This window comes from Scomber japonicus, chromosome 20 (genome assembly GCF_027409825.1).
Source record: "Scomber japonicus isolate fScoJap1 chromosome 20, fScoJap1.pri, whole genome shotgun sequence".
Classification (NCBI taxonomy): domain Eukaryota; kingdom Metazoa; phylum Chordata; class Actinopteri; order Scombriformes; family Scombridae; genus Scomber; species Scomber japonicus.
In genome coordinates, this window is record NC_070597.1 from 18,615,220 (window position 1) to 18,632,029 (window position 16,810).

A 16,810-nucleotide genomic window follows, 5' to 3' on the forward strand; every position below is an offset into this window, starting at 1 on the left:
AGAGCGTCTATCAGGCTATGGGACTAAGTCCTCCTTATATGAGATTTACTTCCCCTCTGTGATTAGAGGAGGAAATTATGAGCTGGATTTATTGATTAAAGAAAGCGAACATGATTGACCCCGCCGACATGAATCTTCCGAGGCAGCGTGGGCGTCTTGTCGCAGTCCAATCGTTTGGACTTATAACCGGTAATAAAAAGACAATCCAGCTCCTCACATCTCAGGCCAGACTGATGGATAATAGAGGAGGAGGAGAGTCCTGCAGCTGTGACGCAGGGACTGTCTTAGATAGGCGGCGGACTAGTGAGATGGATGGTGTTATCTGAAGGTGAAATTATTTAAACATGTTTGAAGAGGCGGAGGGGAACAGGGACAAAACACACTGAATCAGATACCAGGAAAAGGTTTAGAATTATAACGTTTAAGTACTATTAAAATGAAAATTAAGTCTCATTATGTGCAAAATAATCATGAATTTCTTATGAATTTCATTTTACACTAAAGGATTCATCTATTTTTGCATATAAAGTTCAACCTTTTTGCTCCTTATTATCCTCAGTTGATATAGCACAGAGCAATGATTCAATCTATGTTCAGTTCATCCTGTAATTATTAATCCTTATATATGCCATCCTGAATGCTCATTGTAATACAGTAATGTATGTCTTTTTACAGTATAGACTCTATTAAACAGGAAGTGATGCATTTTAGATTTCTGCCAGCAAAACTGATATTTAAGGGTTTTTAGTTGTTTTTTTTAGTTTTTGGTTGTTTTCTTTTCTTTTTGCATTTTTGAAAAGGAAAACAAGGAAAAAGAGAGACGGATATGACGTGCAACAAAGGCCCCTCGTTGGAAGTCCATTTAATCTGATAGAAATATCAAAGTTTTACATTTGTGAAGTTGAAAAATAAACTTGCCAATGCTCTCTCTCTTTTGGACAAACTGTAAAATTATGAGACTGTTTCTAAACGGCTATATTAATAATCTAAGATATCACTTTCAGCATTCCTGTACTGCAATTTATTATTGACTGATAGTAGTATGTCTGCCAAAAGCTAATACTGGCTGGAATGTCAGCCTGGCTAATTTATCGATCTTCATACCAAATTATCAGCAGAACATTCACACAAAAAAGACATCACAGACTAGCTTTCATTGACAGATGGTCCATGGAAAGTAACACCTCTGAGCGTAGAGAATGGCCATGAGGGTCTGTGCCAATGCCACGCAGACCCAAAATTTGTGAACACGTGGACTGTAAGCATTGCAAGAGCACCAACAGCCTATGTGCTGGAAATGCAACCAGGAATGCCTGTCTTTTCTATTGTATATATGCAGCTGTCACTTTTTTGACTTTTACTTGTTGTTCAGCAACATACAGAAACTCCTCAACTGCATTCAGATTGAAAACAGTCCTGTTTAAAACAATACCAGGGGCTGTGTTGGTGTGGTCTTGTTGTTTAAGTGCTGGTGAGAGAATGAAATACGTTGTAGCAATTCTTCTCGGAGTAGCAGATTATTGCCTCTAAAGGCTGATCAGAAAAACACTGCACAGTTTAGCAGCTTACTTTTACAACTGTGGAAAGTTATCATACTGCAACCCTGTTTACTTGGAGGCACATGTGGAAAGTGTCCACAAGACAACAGTTATCTGCAGACGTGGAACACAAAAAGTACAAATTGTCCTTAAGGCGCCAATATTGTTATAAACTATAACAAAGAAGAACATCTGGATTGAAAGTTTAAGTATTAATACCTTACAATTTTTTGAATACAGGGACTATAATCAAATGTCAGTTTACTCACTCTGATGCTGGTTTGTTCATTGTTTGGTGAGTTGGAAAAGTTTGCTCTGCAGGCTGTGTAGAAACTCACATGACTTGTGTTTGGTCCTCAAAACAGGAACAATGAAAAATGAAGAAAACACATTCCATTGTTTAGTAGTTGCAGCTGATGGTGTATCTGGAGATGGTGAACGGGTACACTGCTCACACTGAAGCCTTTGTACCCCATTGTTTTTTTTGCCATGTGATCGCACCTAATTCGGCAAGATTTTGACTGGTGATTAAAGAATATTAGATAAAAAAATTTGGATGGCATTTTATAAAATTGATTTCTTAAAGTACCAAAAAACAAACAAACAACTTCCTAACGAAACACTGAAATTTGTTTGATTTGGATAAAAAGTCTTGACTTAAATAAATACTTTTTGGCCTTTTTGTGCCTTTTAATCCATGCAGGAAATCTCATCAACTACACGTATTATCTTCCCAGCTGCGAAAAGAAAACACACTCTCTCAAGAAGGCTGAAGGTTGGGTTGGGGGGGGGGGGGACTCTGGGGGCTCCTCTTGTTGGCAATAGGCTTCATTCACGCAGGATCATCAAAGAGGCCACCTACCTGGTGGAAATCACACTAAACATGGGCTGCGGGTTTACGCTCAGTAATTATCACTAATTGAGCTTATGCAAGGAGCAGGAACCTATCATTACATGCTGAGCAGAGAGGGAGATGAAGAGGGGGGAGAAACAGCAGGAAAACAGAGAGAGGGACACATGGAAAGGAGGAGACAGTTGAAGAGAGAGAGAGAGAGAGAGAGAGAGAGAGAGAGAGAGAGAGAGAGAGAGAGAGAGAGAGAGGAAACGGCTTGAAAGAGATGAAGATGGATGGAGGCTCTTAAATTACACCATCAGACAGTTTTTGTTTGGCAGCTCTTTTATTGTTCCTGTAGAATTCAGCTTTGTTTGTCACATACAATGCAAGTTTCATTGTGATGAATTTACTTTTAGCAATAACCTTCTATATAACCCTCAAAGGACGTGAGTCATTTCATTTGGCTGCAGACGACAGTTCATAAACACTCATTGGACTCCCAAGACGTCATCCAAATAATCAGAAAATGTTATTACCAACTCTCTCTGTACTCCTCTCAACCTCCACACAAAACAACAGTCTGAAAAGTCTTGGTTTCTTTTTGAACAATCTGCAGTATGAAGGTGATGCAGGATCGAGATCCCGGACTCTGATGTACAAACAAACATGATCAGAGAAGCTGTGACCGCAGCCTGAGAGCATACTGTTGACTTTTTCCCTTCCAAAAATCCCTACGATGGCCAAACAAACCTCAGACAAAAAGGAGCTTGTGTGGGTTTGGTTTAGCTGTTTTTCATCAATCCACCCCCGTCCCCCCATCCCCCCTCTCCTCCTACCCCCCCTCACCTCAGGGTGGAGAAATGCTGAGCAGCGGCCAGCTGTTTAAATTGCTTCCAGATTCATCGTCCAGTATGAATACTAGCACAAACATGACAGGAATGCAGGAAAAAAGGAATGCAGGTTGAGAAATGCTTTCATGGAGGAAATATGGTTTTCCCCTCACCTGTTTTCTCAGTTTGTGATGTGTCCAAAGGTTTTTTTTTACATCTTCTCTAAGAGGGTTCTTCGTTTTGTTCTTTGAAAAAAACAAAACAAATAAATAGCTTAAAGAAAGAATATCTGATTTTCTAATTCTTCTTTTATTTTATCACCAGGGATGACTTCAACATCAAGGTGCTGCAGGCTTTTGTGGAGCTGCATGAATTTGCAGACCTCAACCTCGTCCAAGCACTACGGTCAGCTGAATGTTGAAACCAAATATGAAGCATTGTTCAAACACAGCTACGTCCTAACCGCTTGTGGCCTCACAAATGAAATCTCCTTTTTATTTCTTTGTAGGCAGTTCCTGTGGAGTTTCCGTCTGCCAGGTGAAGCTCAGAAGATCGACCGTATGATGGAAGCATTTGCCTCACGGTATTGCCAGTGCAACCCCGGGGTCTTCCAGTCAACAGGTCAGCCTCACTGCAAACTTTGTCTATATTCATATGAGCAAAGTGCGAAATCCAATATGTTGGACAAAGTCACTGTGCTGATATGCAGTCGTGCCAACAGAAATACTGCCTGAGGGATGTGTTACAGGACGTGCTGAGTGCTGGCCTGTTTTGCTTAATGCATTTCAATCATTAAGCCATAAGAGTTACTGTAACTAAGCCTCAATGAGAGATTAACCAGATTACAGTAACAACTAGGGGTGGGGGGTGTTATTGAAACATTGTATTCATGAAAATAAATCAGAACCACAGTGCACCTAGTCTACAAAGCATATCTGGCTATTTCTTGTAGCTGTTGCAATAACATTTATAAAATAATTATGAACTTTAATAAAACAATTAAGAAACTTGAACTTGAGCACTGCATTGAAGGGGAAATTTTAATCCATTTTAATTGAATTCATCTAGGAGCGAGTATTTTCACTCTCAGCGATATGATGTCATGTTCATGTCTTGTCCTTTCCTCATGTGGACACATTAGGGAGATGATCATTTACAACTAAACAAAAGGTTAAATGCTAATTTCAGATGGCGATGCTCCTTTCAGTACTGTGGATAGCGCCACTCAGACGTGCCAATACACTTAAATGCCATTCTTGCAAGTCACTGCACAATTCAGCTCTATGTGGAGCACGCAGCTGAATAGACAATAATGACAACATGCAATGGGAAAATAAATAGGCTACAATGTATGCCTACTTATTAGACTAAGAAACAGTCTGCTTTGATGATGGACGTCTATGGAGGGGACATCCACATCTCTCTTCTACCCATACTGTATCTCTGCAAATCTCTGAGCAGAAAAGCAAAGATGTTAATAATGAATTTAGATTTTTTTAAATATACTTTTAAAAGTTTTGATCTATATTTATATGGTCTATGGGTAAAACAGCATAAATCACTATGAAGGGGATACATTTTTGTTCCCACCGGGGATAAAAATAACTCCAAATCCCAAATCTCACCCTGACTGAACAGATCATTGCAGCACATGAGTTCAGAGTAAACAACCAGCAACAAACATGAGACATGCATTATTCAAGAAGACACAACCTGGCTGAGTGATACACAGGCTTGTGATAAACAAAGTCTACAACTACAACAGTCAGTTAATAATTAAAGAGGTCATAGAGCAAACTATTGCATGGGAGATTGTTGAAGATGCATATGGTCTTGTGGTGGAAATGGGATACTTTGAAAAGGTACACAGAGCTGTTATTTATTTATTACTTTTTAGAGATATGTGGTTTTTGTACAGACAATATACAAGATAAAAGGCTCTAAAATGACACCACTCGTAAATGTTTCAGATTATTTATTCTTCAGACGCTGACTTTGCACCCACATACAGTAGTGGATGTTTCTTTGAACTACAAAAGAATCAGAGTTTAATGAATAAAGAGTTCTTCTTTTCTTCAGTGGTCTCATAAAGTCTGCACTGGGGCAGGCATGTGTGTTTATGTGTGTGTGTGATAGTCTGTGTGGGTGTAAGGCAGAGCAAAGCAGCACACAGGAACATGTGCGTAGCAGTAACAACACATTGAGCCCTTCAAAAAAAACAACATAAAATGATCAGTGATCTTTAATTATCTTTAATTTCCCTCAGTCCTTCATTATTTTCATAATTATTTTTAACTTCACTGACATTCCAGCACCTCCTGCCCCACACTACATCCTGTGTGTGTGTGTGTGTGTGTGTGTGTGTGTGTGTATGTGTGTGCAAAGCTCCTCTTTTTTTATAGAGAATGTGTGTTAGTGAGCAGACAATAGGCAGTGCAGGACAGCCAGGACCAAAGTGTGTCAGTGAGAGGAGACAGATAGAAGGGAATGAATGATTCATTTACACGTAGCCACTGGCCCGTGTGAGTCTGAACATTAACACACAGTGGAGAGACTAAAGTCCCCTCCCCACTCACACACAATTTCTTTCTCTCATACCACACACACACACACGCACACACACGCACACACACACACACGCACACACACACACACACACACACACACACACACACACACACACACACACACACACACACATATACAAAGTGATTTTTATGTCTGAAAGCTTCTCTCTCAAAGAGAAAAAAACCAAACCACATATTTTCTCTGTCTATCTTTTTGGCACCCACAATTGAAGAAATTCTTTTAAATCATTTTTTTCAAATCTACATTTAGAAGAATTAAGGCTCAACTGCCAACCCTTGTTACATACATAATAGGAATATAGCGAATAATTACATGTGTAAGAAGAAAAAATAACATAAAAGTTTATAATGAACACAAATGATCACAATATGCTGATGACACCATGTTATATGTACTGGAACCTGAAAATGTTAAACCACATATGTCAGAAATGAACAATGCCATTTGAGTTACCTGTTTAATGTACAAAATAAATGACCCCTTCTTAAAATAAAATACACTTTGTTTACATTTTTATATGCATAAAACTTGTAAGAATGATGGTAATTATGGTTAATGTGTCCTATTTCTGATCTTGATGGGCAGCATAAGTAATTGTCTGTTATTACCTGTTTACCATTTATGCTTTGTTCTGCATCATGTGTAATTTGTGCTACTCTCTGACCTCACCTGGTAATAACATGTAATTAACTGCATTAACAAAGTACAAATGTACAAATACAGTAGATATCCAGATACAGGTGTTAATACCAGGTGTAAATGGGGGTTTCTGTGGCAGGATATGCACTTTTATAACCCATTTTATTTCCTTACTGTTGCTCTCAGATACCTGCTACGTCCTGTCATTTGCTATCATCATGCTGAACACTAGCCTACATAACCCCAACGTCAGAGACAAGCCCCCTGTGGAGCGCTTTATCTCCATGAACAGAGGCATCAATGAAGGAGGAGACCTGCCAGAGGAGCTTCTCAGAGTGAGGATTTGTTTATAATGAGAACGTGTATAGTGTGTGAGTGTGTGCCTGCGTGCGTGTGATGACTGATCTCTGTGACCGTCCTGTCACGCCTACTCCATACGAATGAGGCTTTTTTTTCTCTCCACCCTCCACCGTTTCCCAGTTTTATTAACGGTTTTGCCTCCCCTGTCTACAGAACCTTTATGACAGCATCAAAAACGAGCCCTTTAAAATCCCAGAGGATGATGGGAATGATCTGACGCACACATTCTTCAACCCTGACAGAGAAGGCTGGCTTTTAAAGCTAGGTACGTACATTCAGCGTCACTAAATGAACTCTGACCATGTTGATTTATGTCAGCGGAGCCACAACATGGGTTTGATGGACAATGTGTTATGTTCTTCATTTCAGTGGTGATTTGTGTTTGTGTGTGTATGACTTGTTTATGATGGGCGTTCAGGTGACCATGCTGGAGGTCAACAGGGCTATTGGGCAATGAAGGCTGAAAGGCTCATATACGCACATTCTTATTCAAAGCAGTATTTGTCTATCTCCTAAAACATTCTGGAGGGATCTTTAACTTTAAACAACACAATTAACCCTAACCCTTTTAAAAACCTTTTCCAATGATTAGGAGTTCAGTTTTACCAGCTTGTATAACAGCCAGCGCAAAGTAAATCTGGACCAGGGTTTTGCGTAGAGTTCAGTGTCTAAAAAAGCTCTGGCGGAGAATATAAAGTGCTCCACAAAAATCAGTCGTGACACAAGAGATTACCAGTTACCGAGTGAGAGCATTAAACATTACATCATGCTTTCAGCACACCTATTTCATGAGGATGCTTTAATGAATCTCACTGCCAACTCACTGACAACCTCTGTAGTGACCAGGTGCTAGGTTATTGTCTTTATTACCTGTTCTTTCTGGCAATTCAGCCTGAGCAGTTGTCCATTTGCATCATAGTTTTTTTTTAGCTGTGATTCCCTTAGTTTGAACTAATGCTAGGGAATGAAAAATGTCCATTAACACCAGACTTAAATAATGAGTGAATTTAGGACACGTGTTGGCATTTTAAATTATAGTCTAAGTTTATTTTCACAGTGTGAACGCACCGCATACTCAGGGCCCCTGCTGGCTAATTAGTGAACTAACAAATTCATTTAACAGAGCTCATCATTTCTGGCCCAGCTCCATTTATACCAAGAACATGTCAGATGAGGTTGCTAGGAGATCTGTGATGCAACTGCTAAGTGTCTTTTCTGTCCTTGTCCTTTATCTCGTGACCTCTTCTCTTTGTTCTGTCTCATATTGTGTCTCCTCTCCTCTTCTCTTCTCTCCTCTCCTCTCCTCTCCTCTCCTCTCCTCTCCTCTCCTCTCCTCTCCTAAAGCATGCTTCTTTTTGTGATTACACTTTCAGCTTCTCTCTCTCTCTGTCTGTCTGTCATGGTGATTTTTGTGCTTGCTGTGTCTCTCAAATCCTTTTGTGTTTTTATTCCTCACTCCCTCTCTCTAATCGTTCGCCCTTTCACCCTTTGTTCTGTTCTTTCACTCTGTTCTGTGATGGCTTTTCCTTCTTAAATCTCTGTATTAGGAGGTAGGTATAACACTCCTTCCTCCTCCATCCTCTCGGTTCATCACAGAGTGCCTTCATAACGGCATTGGCTGCCATTATCTCTTTAGCACACCGGGCCCCTGAACATGCTAGTCCCCTCACCTACAGTAATTGGCTTGTTGTATCAGAACTGTTAATAGGCAAATAAGTTCACCTCATCACCCCATGGCATCGTGAGGTGATGGGTTATCTCTTTCAATGGCAAGGCGAGCGGGATGTCTTAATCATTATGCATGGGGGTCGGTTGCATTCTTCTTTTGGCTCTAGGGGAGGCCAGATGACGCAGAGGGCTCGTTTCAGTTGGTGCACGCACATAGCTGAGCGCTAACTTTTATTATAAGATGCATTTGTATCATAAAGATAACTGTTCACCTCATCAAACTATATTGCCATATTCCCTTTATTATCCTTAAATGTACCATATTTACAGCCTAGTTTCACTGGTAGATTGTGAGTGAATCATCCAGAATCATTGAAGATATTTAAGCCACTTATTTGGAAAGTAAATTTCAGGTGAACATTTAATTTATGTTTTAGTCATTATCCAAGAAAAAATGCAGAAACTTTGCTGGTTTTGGCTCAAATGTGAAGATTTAATGCTATTCTTTGTAATACATGATAGCAAACTGAATATCTTTGGGTTTTGTACTGTTAGACAAAACACAATATCTCAATGTGACTATCAAACTACAATCATCCATTCATTTTATATTAACAGTTCTTTTTAGTTATGTGAGCACACAGTTTTACAACACACTAACTAAAATGACATCATTAGTGCGACACTTCTATATAGTTTTAGACTACTGATTTAAATGGGAAAACCTGTTTGATTATTCATGTTTGCATCACTTCATCATAAAACTGAGTGGAGTCACTGCCATTACATAACAGTTAACACATTTAGGACTCAAAATCTTAACATATAAGCAAGTGCACAGAATCACCTAAACCAAAATCATCTGTAAGCTTAAGTAATATTTTCCTGTGTTGCTCTGACGTTGCTTTTCTGAAAGAAGCTGCCAGGTCACCTCATGTTCTGTACCATTAGAGACCGCCCTGTGCGTCATACAGCTCCTGTGTAGCCATCTGCCAGAACATGCAGTCATGCTCGAGCTTTCAGTGAATGGCCTTCTTCAGTCTGCGCTTTGGGAATGTGTACCTTCTTACCTATCTACTGCTGCATAGCTGGTAATGCAGTGAAATAACGAACATCTTTGCCCCCTTTTTCATTTTCCTGCTTCTGTTCCTTATACCCTACAGGCCTCAGTACCTCCTCCTTCTCCTCCTCCTCCTGCTGCTGCTCCTCTTCTTCCTCTGCAGATCCTCCTCTCTCCTCCTTTCTTGCTCTTCATGCCACCAGCTGCACTTGCCAGATCATTTTAGGTCCAGTTTTACCCATTAGTGAATTCCACGCTAATTTATACTCCAGGGGAAGATTTGTTTTTTAAATTCACCCCCACTGTAAACCAGACAGACTGAGATTGTCACTATGTCATCTTTACATGTTATCACCAGATTCGGCCTGACTGGCTTTTCTCAGTAAACGGAATCTCAAATTCTATTAAGATTGTAAACTGACATCTGATCAATGTTAAATAAGACAAATGGCCGGTCAGCGCACAATATTGCGGCTGTCCGGCCTATGATGACTTCAAATTCATCCAATAAATAGGCCTAACCTTTAGACTAAATTACACTGATGGGGAACATTTTTCATGAAAATTAAGAAATAGTAGACATTTTACTCCCTTAAACTTTTGCACAATTTTGAACCATCCCACATTTGTTTGCACTCCCTGAATGTCTCTAAACAGAGAAGTGAATGATACATCTGCATTAGAAATACACACACATAGAGAAACTGGGAAAAACAAGGATACAGCCATGATAAATGTCAGGTTTGGGATGAAATGGAACATATGGTTGAACAGGATAAACAACTATCCATCCTGCCATATGGTTGACAGTAGCACAATACAACTTTAACAAACTTATGTATTTAACCAACAACTGCAGACTCTGTTTTACATGCTCAGTCCAGTTTAGTGGGTTAAACACAGTGGAAGCATATAAAGGTAAAAATGTCTCATATATAATGTAGATGTTGGATTTAACTGTAGCCAGCAGTATAGAATAAAAATCTGGGTCAAGTGAACATGACATCAGTAACGGCTGCTTTGTGCACAAACTGTGAAGTCAGCAAACACACTATTATGATGCACGCGTTGCAGACTTTGCATTGATATCAGCCACATTATGTTTTTCTCTTTTTTTGATTACATAGGTAAATTGCTCATTGCGTCACCGATGGTGTAATTAACAAAAATCCAATAATCCCAATAATCTACTCTTATCTGGTGATGCAGACAGATGGAGAGATTGTGTCTCTTATAAGGAGATTTCCTTTAAGAGGAAAATGCAACTCTTCACTCTTACAACTGGCTTTTCAGTTGGTTCCTCGCATTGTGTACCAAGGACTTTTTTATTTTTAGCATGACATAAAGAGTTCAGATGTTTTAAAAGAGAGACACATTTTTGGATTACTTGCTCCAAATCCAAACCCTCTCTGCAACAATCATAAGTCATTACATTTTTCTTCCACTGGTTTCTATTTTTAACATATCAGCAAAGAATTTCCTCGAGTCAGTCTCATAAAATCACTCCCTCTGAGTCGTATGCGGTGTGTACATGTGAGGGATGCCTTCTCCTGCAAGTGAACACAGAGTTCCAGTGTTTTGACAACCTCCCCCTCCTCACCTCTCATTCCCCTTGCGCTCGCCAGGCCCTCAGGCATCAAACTCTTGGGACTGGGAGGGGATGCTGGAAGGAGTATCCAAGCCTCTGATTGAGCCTAATAATGAAGAGAGCTGATGATCAGAACCAGATGTGGCACGTGGAGCTGAGGTCTCCTGTAGGTTAGCCTCTATAGCATAAACATTGTCACCTCCTCAGTTTGAACTCAAATATGGTGCCCCTTTTTTTTCTCTCTCCAGGCGGCAGGGTGAAGACGTGGAAGAGGAGGTGGTTCATACTGACAGACAACTGCTTGTATTACTTTGAATACACAACAGTAAGTAGTCAGATCAGATGTATGCTTATTGACAGCCTGAACGGACTGTATCATATGTATATGACAGCTATATAAACTCTTTATTTGTTGCAGAGTATCCACAAAAACACATTTAGATTGAGAGGATCTTAAAGGAATAGTTTCACATTTTGGGAAATGTGCACGTAAGCTTTCCTGCTGAGAGTTATTTCCCAAAAATATTGAACTATTCCTTTAAGAATCCGGCTAAAAATAGTTTTTAATTATTTAATCCAATATTAGCTTAGCGTGTAAAATAGCTGACATGAAAAAAGTGTGACAGGATTCTAAGTGAAATGGACACACACACACACACACACACACACACACAGACACACACAGCTATAGAAAGAGGCAGGGGTCTTTGCCTTCCAGCTCTGCTCTTTAACAGATGCAGCCCCCTTTGACCTAAATGAACTTCACTCCAGCAATTAACATGAAGCATCATGGGAAACATCTGCAAAATCTACAACACACATCTGGCCCCGCTAAGCCATAAGCCAAGTGTCCCCCCACACAACCCGCTGCGAGTCACCCCCATGCTCCACCCCAGCACCCTGCATCCTTATTTCTGAGAAGACCTCCCTCCCCCCATGCACACAAATGTACATAATCACACTGCAGACATAAGTGTTAACGCAGCACGCACGCACGCACACACACACACACACACACACACACACTAAAAAAAAACAAGCATTTCCTCCCCCTGCTGTGCCCCCTCATTAGTAGGAAGATGACAAGCAGGACACAAGGCTGTTCCTCAAGGTCCCCCCAACACACACACACACACACACACACACCACCTCACATCTGGCCCTGCAGACACAATGCCAGTTGCTTGAGGATGGAGAGTGTAAGGTTACGCCTCCCTCGGGTGCTGTACCCTACGTGACCAGAATGAACAAAAAGCAGTGTGTTTTAATCACCACCTTGATTTTGTACTTGGAGGCTGTCAGAATCAATATAAGATCAAGATAATACTTATAATGAAAAGTGCTACATGTAGCATCAAAAACTTACTGCATTGACTTTGTGCCTCGTTTTTTCCATTCATAGCTGTTACAAATTGTAATTTTAGGTTGTTATGAGTAAAACAAAGACTTAGTTGGGAAAATGGTCATGCTCTGTTGATCATATATTGAAAACATAGATCAAGTATGATGTAAATATAATTGTTTTAATATTAGCAATGTGAAAATGAGTATTTTAACACTACATGAGAAAAGCAGCCTATACTCTGCTTTTCATATGATCCTTCAACAAACAAGTCAAACAAGTCTACAGCCATGTTAACAGCTTCGTGAGGTTGCTATGAAAGCACCAAAAATGGGCAAGTCTCTACATTAATTTATCAAAAAGTTTATTCTTCTTAAAAACGAAGATTTTTGACTGATGAAGCAAATCTGGGTTGGGTTTATGGATCTTAATTCTCAAGAAACCCTACTGTAGCCGTAACAACGACAGTGATGTGATGACTTTGCATTCAATTTAACTATGATCAATTCTTTATTATTATATAAGATCAATAAATCAAAATTTTACATGTGATTTTATCTCAAATGGATACTTTCTTCACAACATTCCTCATTGATTATGATTGATTATCAGTCCCTGGCGTGTTCTTCTAATTAGACAGTAGTAAAGAGATGAGCAGACTGACTGAGTATTGTCTTTTTGTTTGTGTTTAGGATAAAGAGCCTCGTGGGATTATTCCCCTGGAGAACCTCAGCATCAGAGAAGTGGACGAGCCCAGGAAACCTGTAAGGAGCAACTCCATCCTCTCCTCCTTTCTTTTAAATTCACATATAAAACATCACCTTTGTAAAAAGCTAAAAAACAAAAAATCAACACATTGTCTTATAAGATGCTATTTTTTGCCTCCTGGTGTGTTCCCAGAACTGTTTTGAGCTCTACAACCCCAACCACAAAGGTCAGGTCATCAAGGCCTGTAAGACAGAGGCGGACGGGCGGGTCGTTGAGGGCAACCATGTAGTGTACAGGATATCGGCCCCCACACCGGAGGAGAAGGAAGAGTGGATCAAATCCATCAAGTAAGAGATGCCGCGTTAGCGCAGATCCATTTACACTGAGAGGGCACTTAACCAATGTCGGGCTGATCCCATGTGGGACTTTCTCATGTCTGACCTTGACTGTGAGAAACCACACACCCGCACACGCGCGCACGCACACACACTTACACATAGAGCTGTGAAAAAAATGTACAGACCAGCACAAATACACGAAGGGAAAGCGCGCACACACACACACACCCGCTGGTGACTAAATGTGACTCCGTTTCTCACACTTCCACACAGATAACACTCAGAGGTGATTTCTGCTCTGCTGGATAAGCTCGCTTCCCTTTGATTAGGGCTCAGCAAGCAAAGACAAACACATCGCACACATGCACACGCACAACTTCAGAGGCGCGGTTCTGAGAAGTGTTTTGGCAGCCTTTTATACACCCGGTTTGTCATTTCTAAATGCTGCCTGGTTAACTGGGGAGGAGCGTGGTGTTGCTGTTGTAAATTGGACCCAGTGGATAATTGATCAGCTCACTGGTTATCATCCACTCAGCTGCTGCTTCGCTGGCATATATGATCAATATCAGAGCAGAAAATCATATTACACCATCCCTCCATTTGCTAACGATACTAAAAACTAACTTAGCATTGACATATGTGTATCCATCAAATGAAAGTAATGGGTTTTAGGATAAGTTAGTGGAAATCTTGTTCGGGTGAGGCTGTTTCATGTACAGTTAAACTAATTGGAGAGACGAGAGGGGGGGCTCATTTTATTCGGTTTGAGAGATTGTGAACAGACTGACCTTGAGATGACAGGCTGCCTGTATTACATATTTCACACCCCTACCAACAGGATGCCTGATGCACCCTCAAGTGTGCTTGGGCAGGCCTCTGAGTGCTTTTTAGTGTAAAAACACAAGTGTGAACCGGCAGTGTTACAGGGTTTGTGTGTGTGCGTGTGTGTGCAGTCGCACGTCGTAATGTAAAGCCTCTTCCTGTCACTGCTGGAATTTAACAATGATCACAGACTGGACTCAGCAGGACAGAGCTGCGCTGCTGCCTCAACCACACTCACTCATTTGACTCAGCTACTGTGGCGGCAGACTGTCCTGTGGTCAGCAGATTCACACACACACACAATATATCCACGCTGCACCACCTGACTCATCCGCACGACTGGGAACTGCTCCTGTGGTAACTATTACAGTCCAGTTCAGCGTGTCTACTGTTCTGCTGCTGGGAAAGCAACATATTACTCAAAGTCACTCCCATCTTCAGTGAGAACGCTGGCAACATGTCAGGTTAGCATGGCAACGACACGCAGCCCAATGTGGAGATATTCAGTGAATCAGTAGCCTAATGATATAAACTCATCACACTCATCAAGCGTTGTTGCGTTGTCCTTTTTACATGTTGACTGACAGCTTTCCTCTCTGAGATACATTTTTTTTGTAGTTTGGTGTCATTTGTCTGGATGATGTGATGTGATGTCATGTAGAGATGTTTGAGAAGGTTGATTGAAGAACAGTTTTGATAGGTGTAACAAATCGATGGAAATGTAAAGCGTTGGGTGTTGAGGGATTGACTAATAGAGAGAAAACATAGAGGTTAACGTACTGAGAAATTACTAGATCTTATCACACACATCACAAACTGATTCATGTGTAAATGTGTTTTGCTTAAAGCACCTACAGCTGTAAATTAGAACAATTTCACTGGATAATGTGCGACATAAGGTGATAAATGATTGTATGAGTAGTCTTGACAGTGTGTGTGTGTAGGATTGAACAGCTGGAAACAGCTTAGGATCAGATAATACATGATGTTATATGAAAGTAGGGCTCACTATGCTGAGTATAGGACAGAAAAATAGGGTTCAAAATACCCTTGAAAAAGGTGGGGGGAAAAATAAAAGATACTGGAATTTTCAGAACTTGCTGACTGGAATCGGTAGTCTTGACAGTGTGTGGGTGCGTGTGTAGGATTGAACAGCTGGAAACAGCCCATCACTGATCTCTTTCTTCCTGTCCTCTTTCCCACAGAGCGAGCATCAGCAGGGATCCTTTCTACGACATGCTGGCCACCAGGAAGCGGAGGATAGCCAATAAGAAATGATGAGCACCTGCGTCTTCAACCGTTTTCCACTTTCTGTGACCAGCAGAGTCCTCCTGTGGGTGGGTGTGGGTGTGTGTTACCGGGGGATCTTGAAGTCCTCCCCCCTTTGTTCTTTCAGGGCAGGAGGACATGCAGCAGACACAAGTGGGAGCTTTTGGGACTGAAATAGATCATCTTTATTCCTACCTGAAGATTGTGCTGGTTTTGTTTAAACCGGCAGAGACTGAATAATGAAGGGTCATCTGGGTGAACAGACTAGAATGAACTGTGTGCAAGCTTGATGATAGCAAATAGACTGAAAGGAGAAGAAAGCAGATTATTGAAGCAGCAGCCATGGCTGGAATCATAGCTGTGCTGATATCGCCCTCTGCTGGACACATAAGGAACTACACCTCCTGTAAATGCAGGGTGGGGACTTGAAACTTGATTATCCCTCCTCCTCCTCATCAGGCATTCCACTCATCCAGACTCCCAGATGCCAGTCAACATTTTATTACCTTGACCTCACATGTCCTTCAACAACTGCCAACACCAACTATGTTTTGTAGTATCCATGTAGCTACAGGAAGCCTCAAGCTTATAAATCAGCTGGTCTGATGTTAGCCCCTCAAGTGACTGTATCTGTATGCAAACACATTGAGTTACTCCAGAGGGGAAACCAAACCTCAGCTCCTATATTTCACTTACTCTTTATTTCTTCTGAAGACAAACTGGCCAGCAGGTTGGGAAGTAATATGTCATATATATTGAGTGTAACAACCTTTTAAAGTGGCCACAGTTTTAAAAAGCATTCTATATTCATTCTGTAAAATGTCATTTTTAGGTATTTTATGTATTGAAGGTCCACCTCCGTGATCAAGTTCATTTTCTTTTGTATTTATTTTCTTAATTTCTTTAACAAAAGCGGCAGCCCGGGATTTACATTATGCATGTATAGTATATAATGTACATACTGTTTTTTTTCTTTGTTGTGTTTATGTAGCATGTAAATCATTATGGCCGTAGCCTATACCCGTTCATCTTTTTTTTTTTTTAGTTTAACAGCTAACAGTTTACAATAGTGGAAGAGGGAGCTTGTGCGACTCCTTATGGAGCAGAAACCTCCTCACACTGTGTTTATTACTGAGGATCAGATAATACATGATGTTATATGAAAGTAGGGCTCACTATGCTGAGTATAGGACAGAAAAAGAGGGTTCAAAATACCCTTGAAAA

The 16,810-nt window shown here is 40.6% G+C and overlaps 1 protein-coding gene across 1 annotated transcript in view; it reads left to right on the forward strand.

Annotated features, from left to right (window-relative positions):
* LOC128381260 (cytohesin-3-like) overlaps positions 1-15,595 on the forward strand; it is a 30,596-nt gene extending 15,001 nt beyond the window's left edge. The window contains exons 6-14 of the mRNA XM_053341218.1: positions 3,528-3,608; positions 3,712-3,824; positions 6,618-6,766; positions 6,945-7,056; positions 8,339-8,341; positions 11,356-11,432; positions 13,142-13,213; positions 13,350-13,504; positions 15,523-15,595. Coding sequence (XP_053197193.1) covers positions 3,528-3,608; positions 3,712-3,824; positions 6,618-6,766; positions 6,945-7,056; positions 8,339-8,341; positions 11,356-11,432; positions 13,142-13,213; positions 13,350-13,504; positions 15,523-15,595 — 835 coding nt within the window. The remainder of the gene's footprint in view (positions 1-3,527; positions 3,609-3,711; positions 3,825-6,617; positions 6,767-6,944; positions 7,057-8,338; positions 8,342-11,355; positions 11,433-13,141; positions 13,214-13,349; positions 13,505-15,522) is intronic.
* The last annotated feature ends 1,215 nt before the right edge of the window (positions 15,596-16,810 follow it).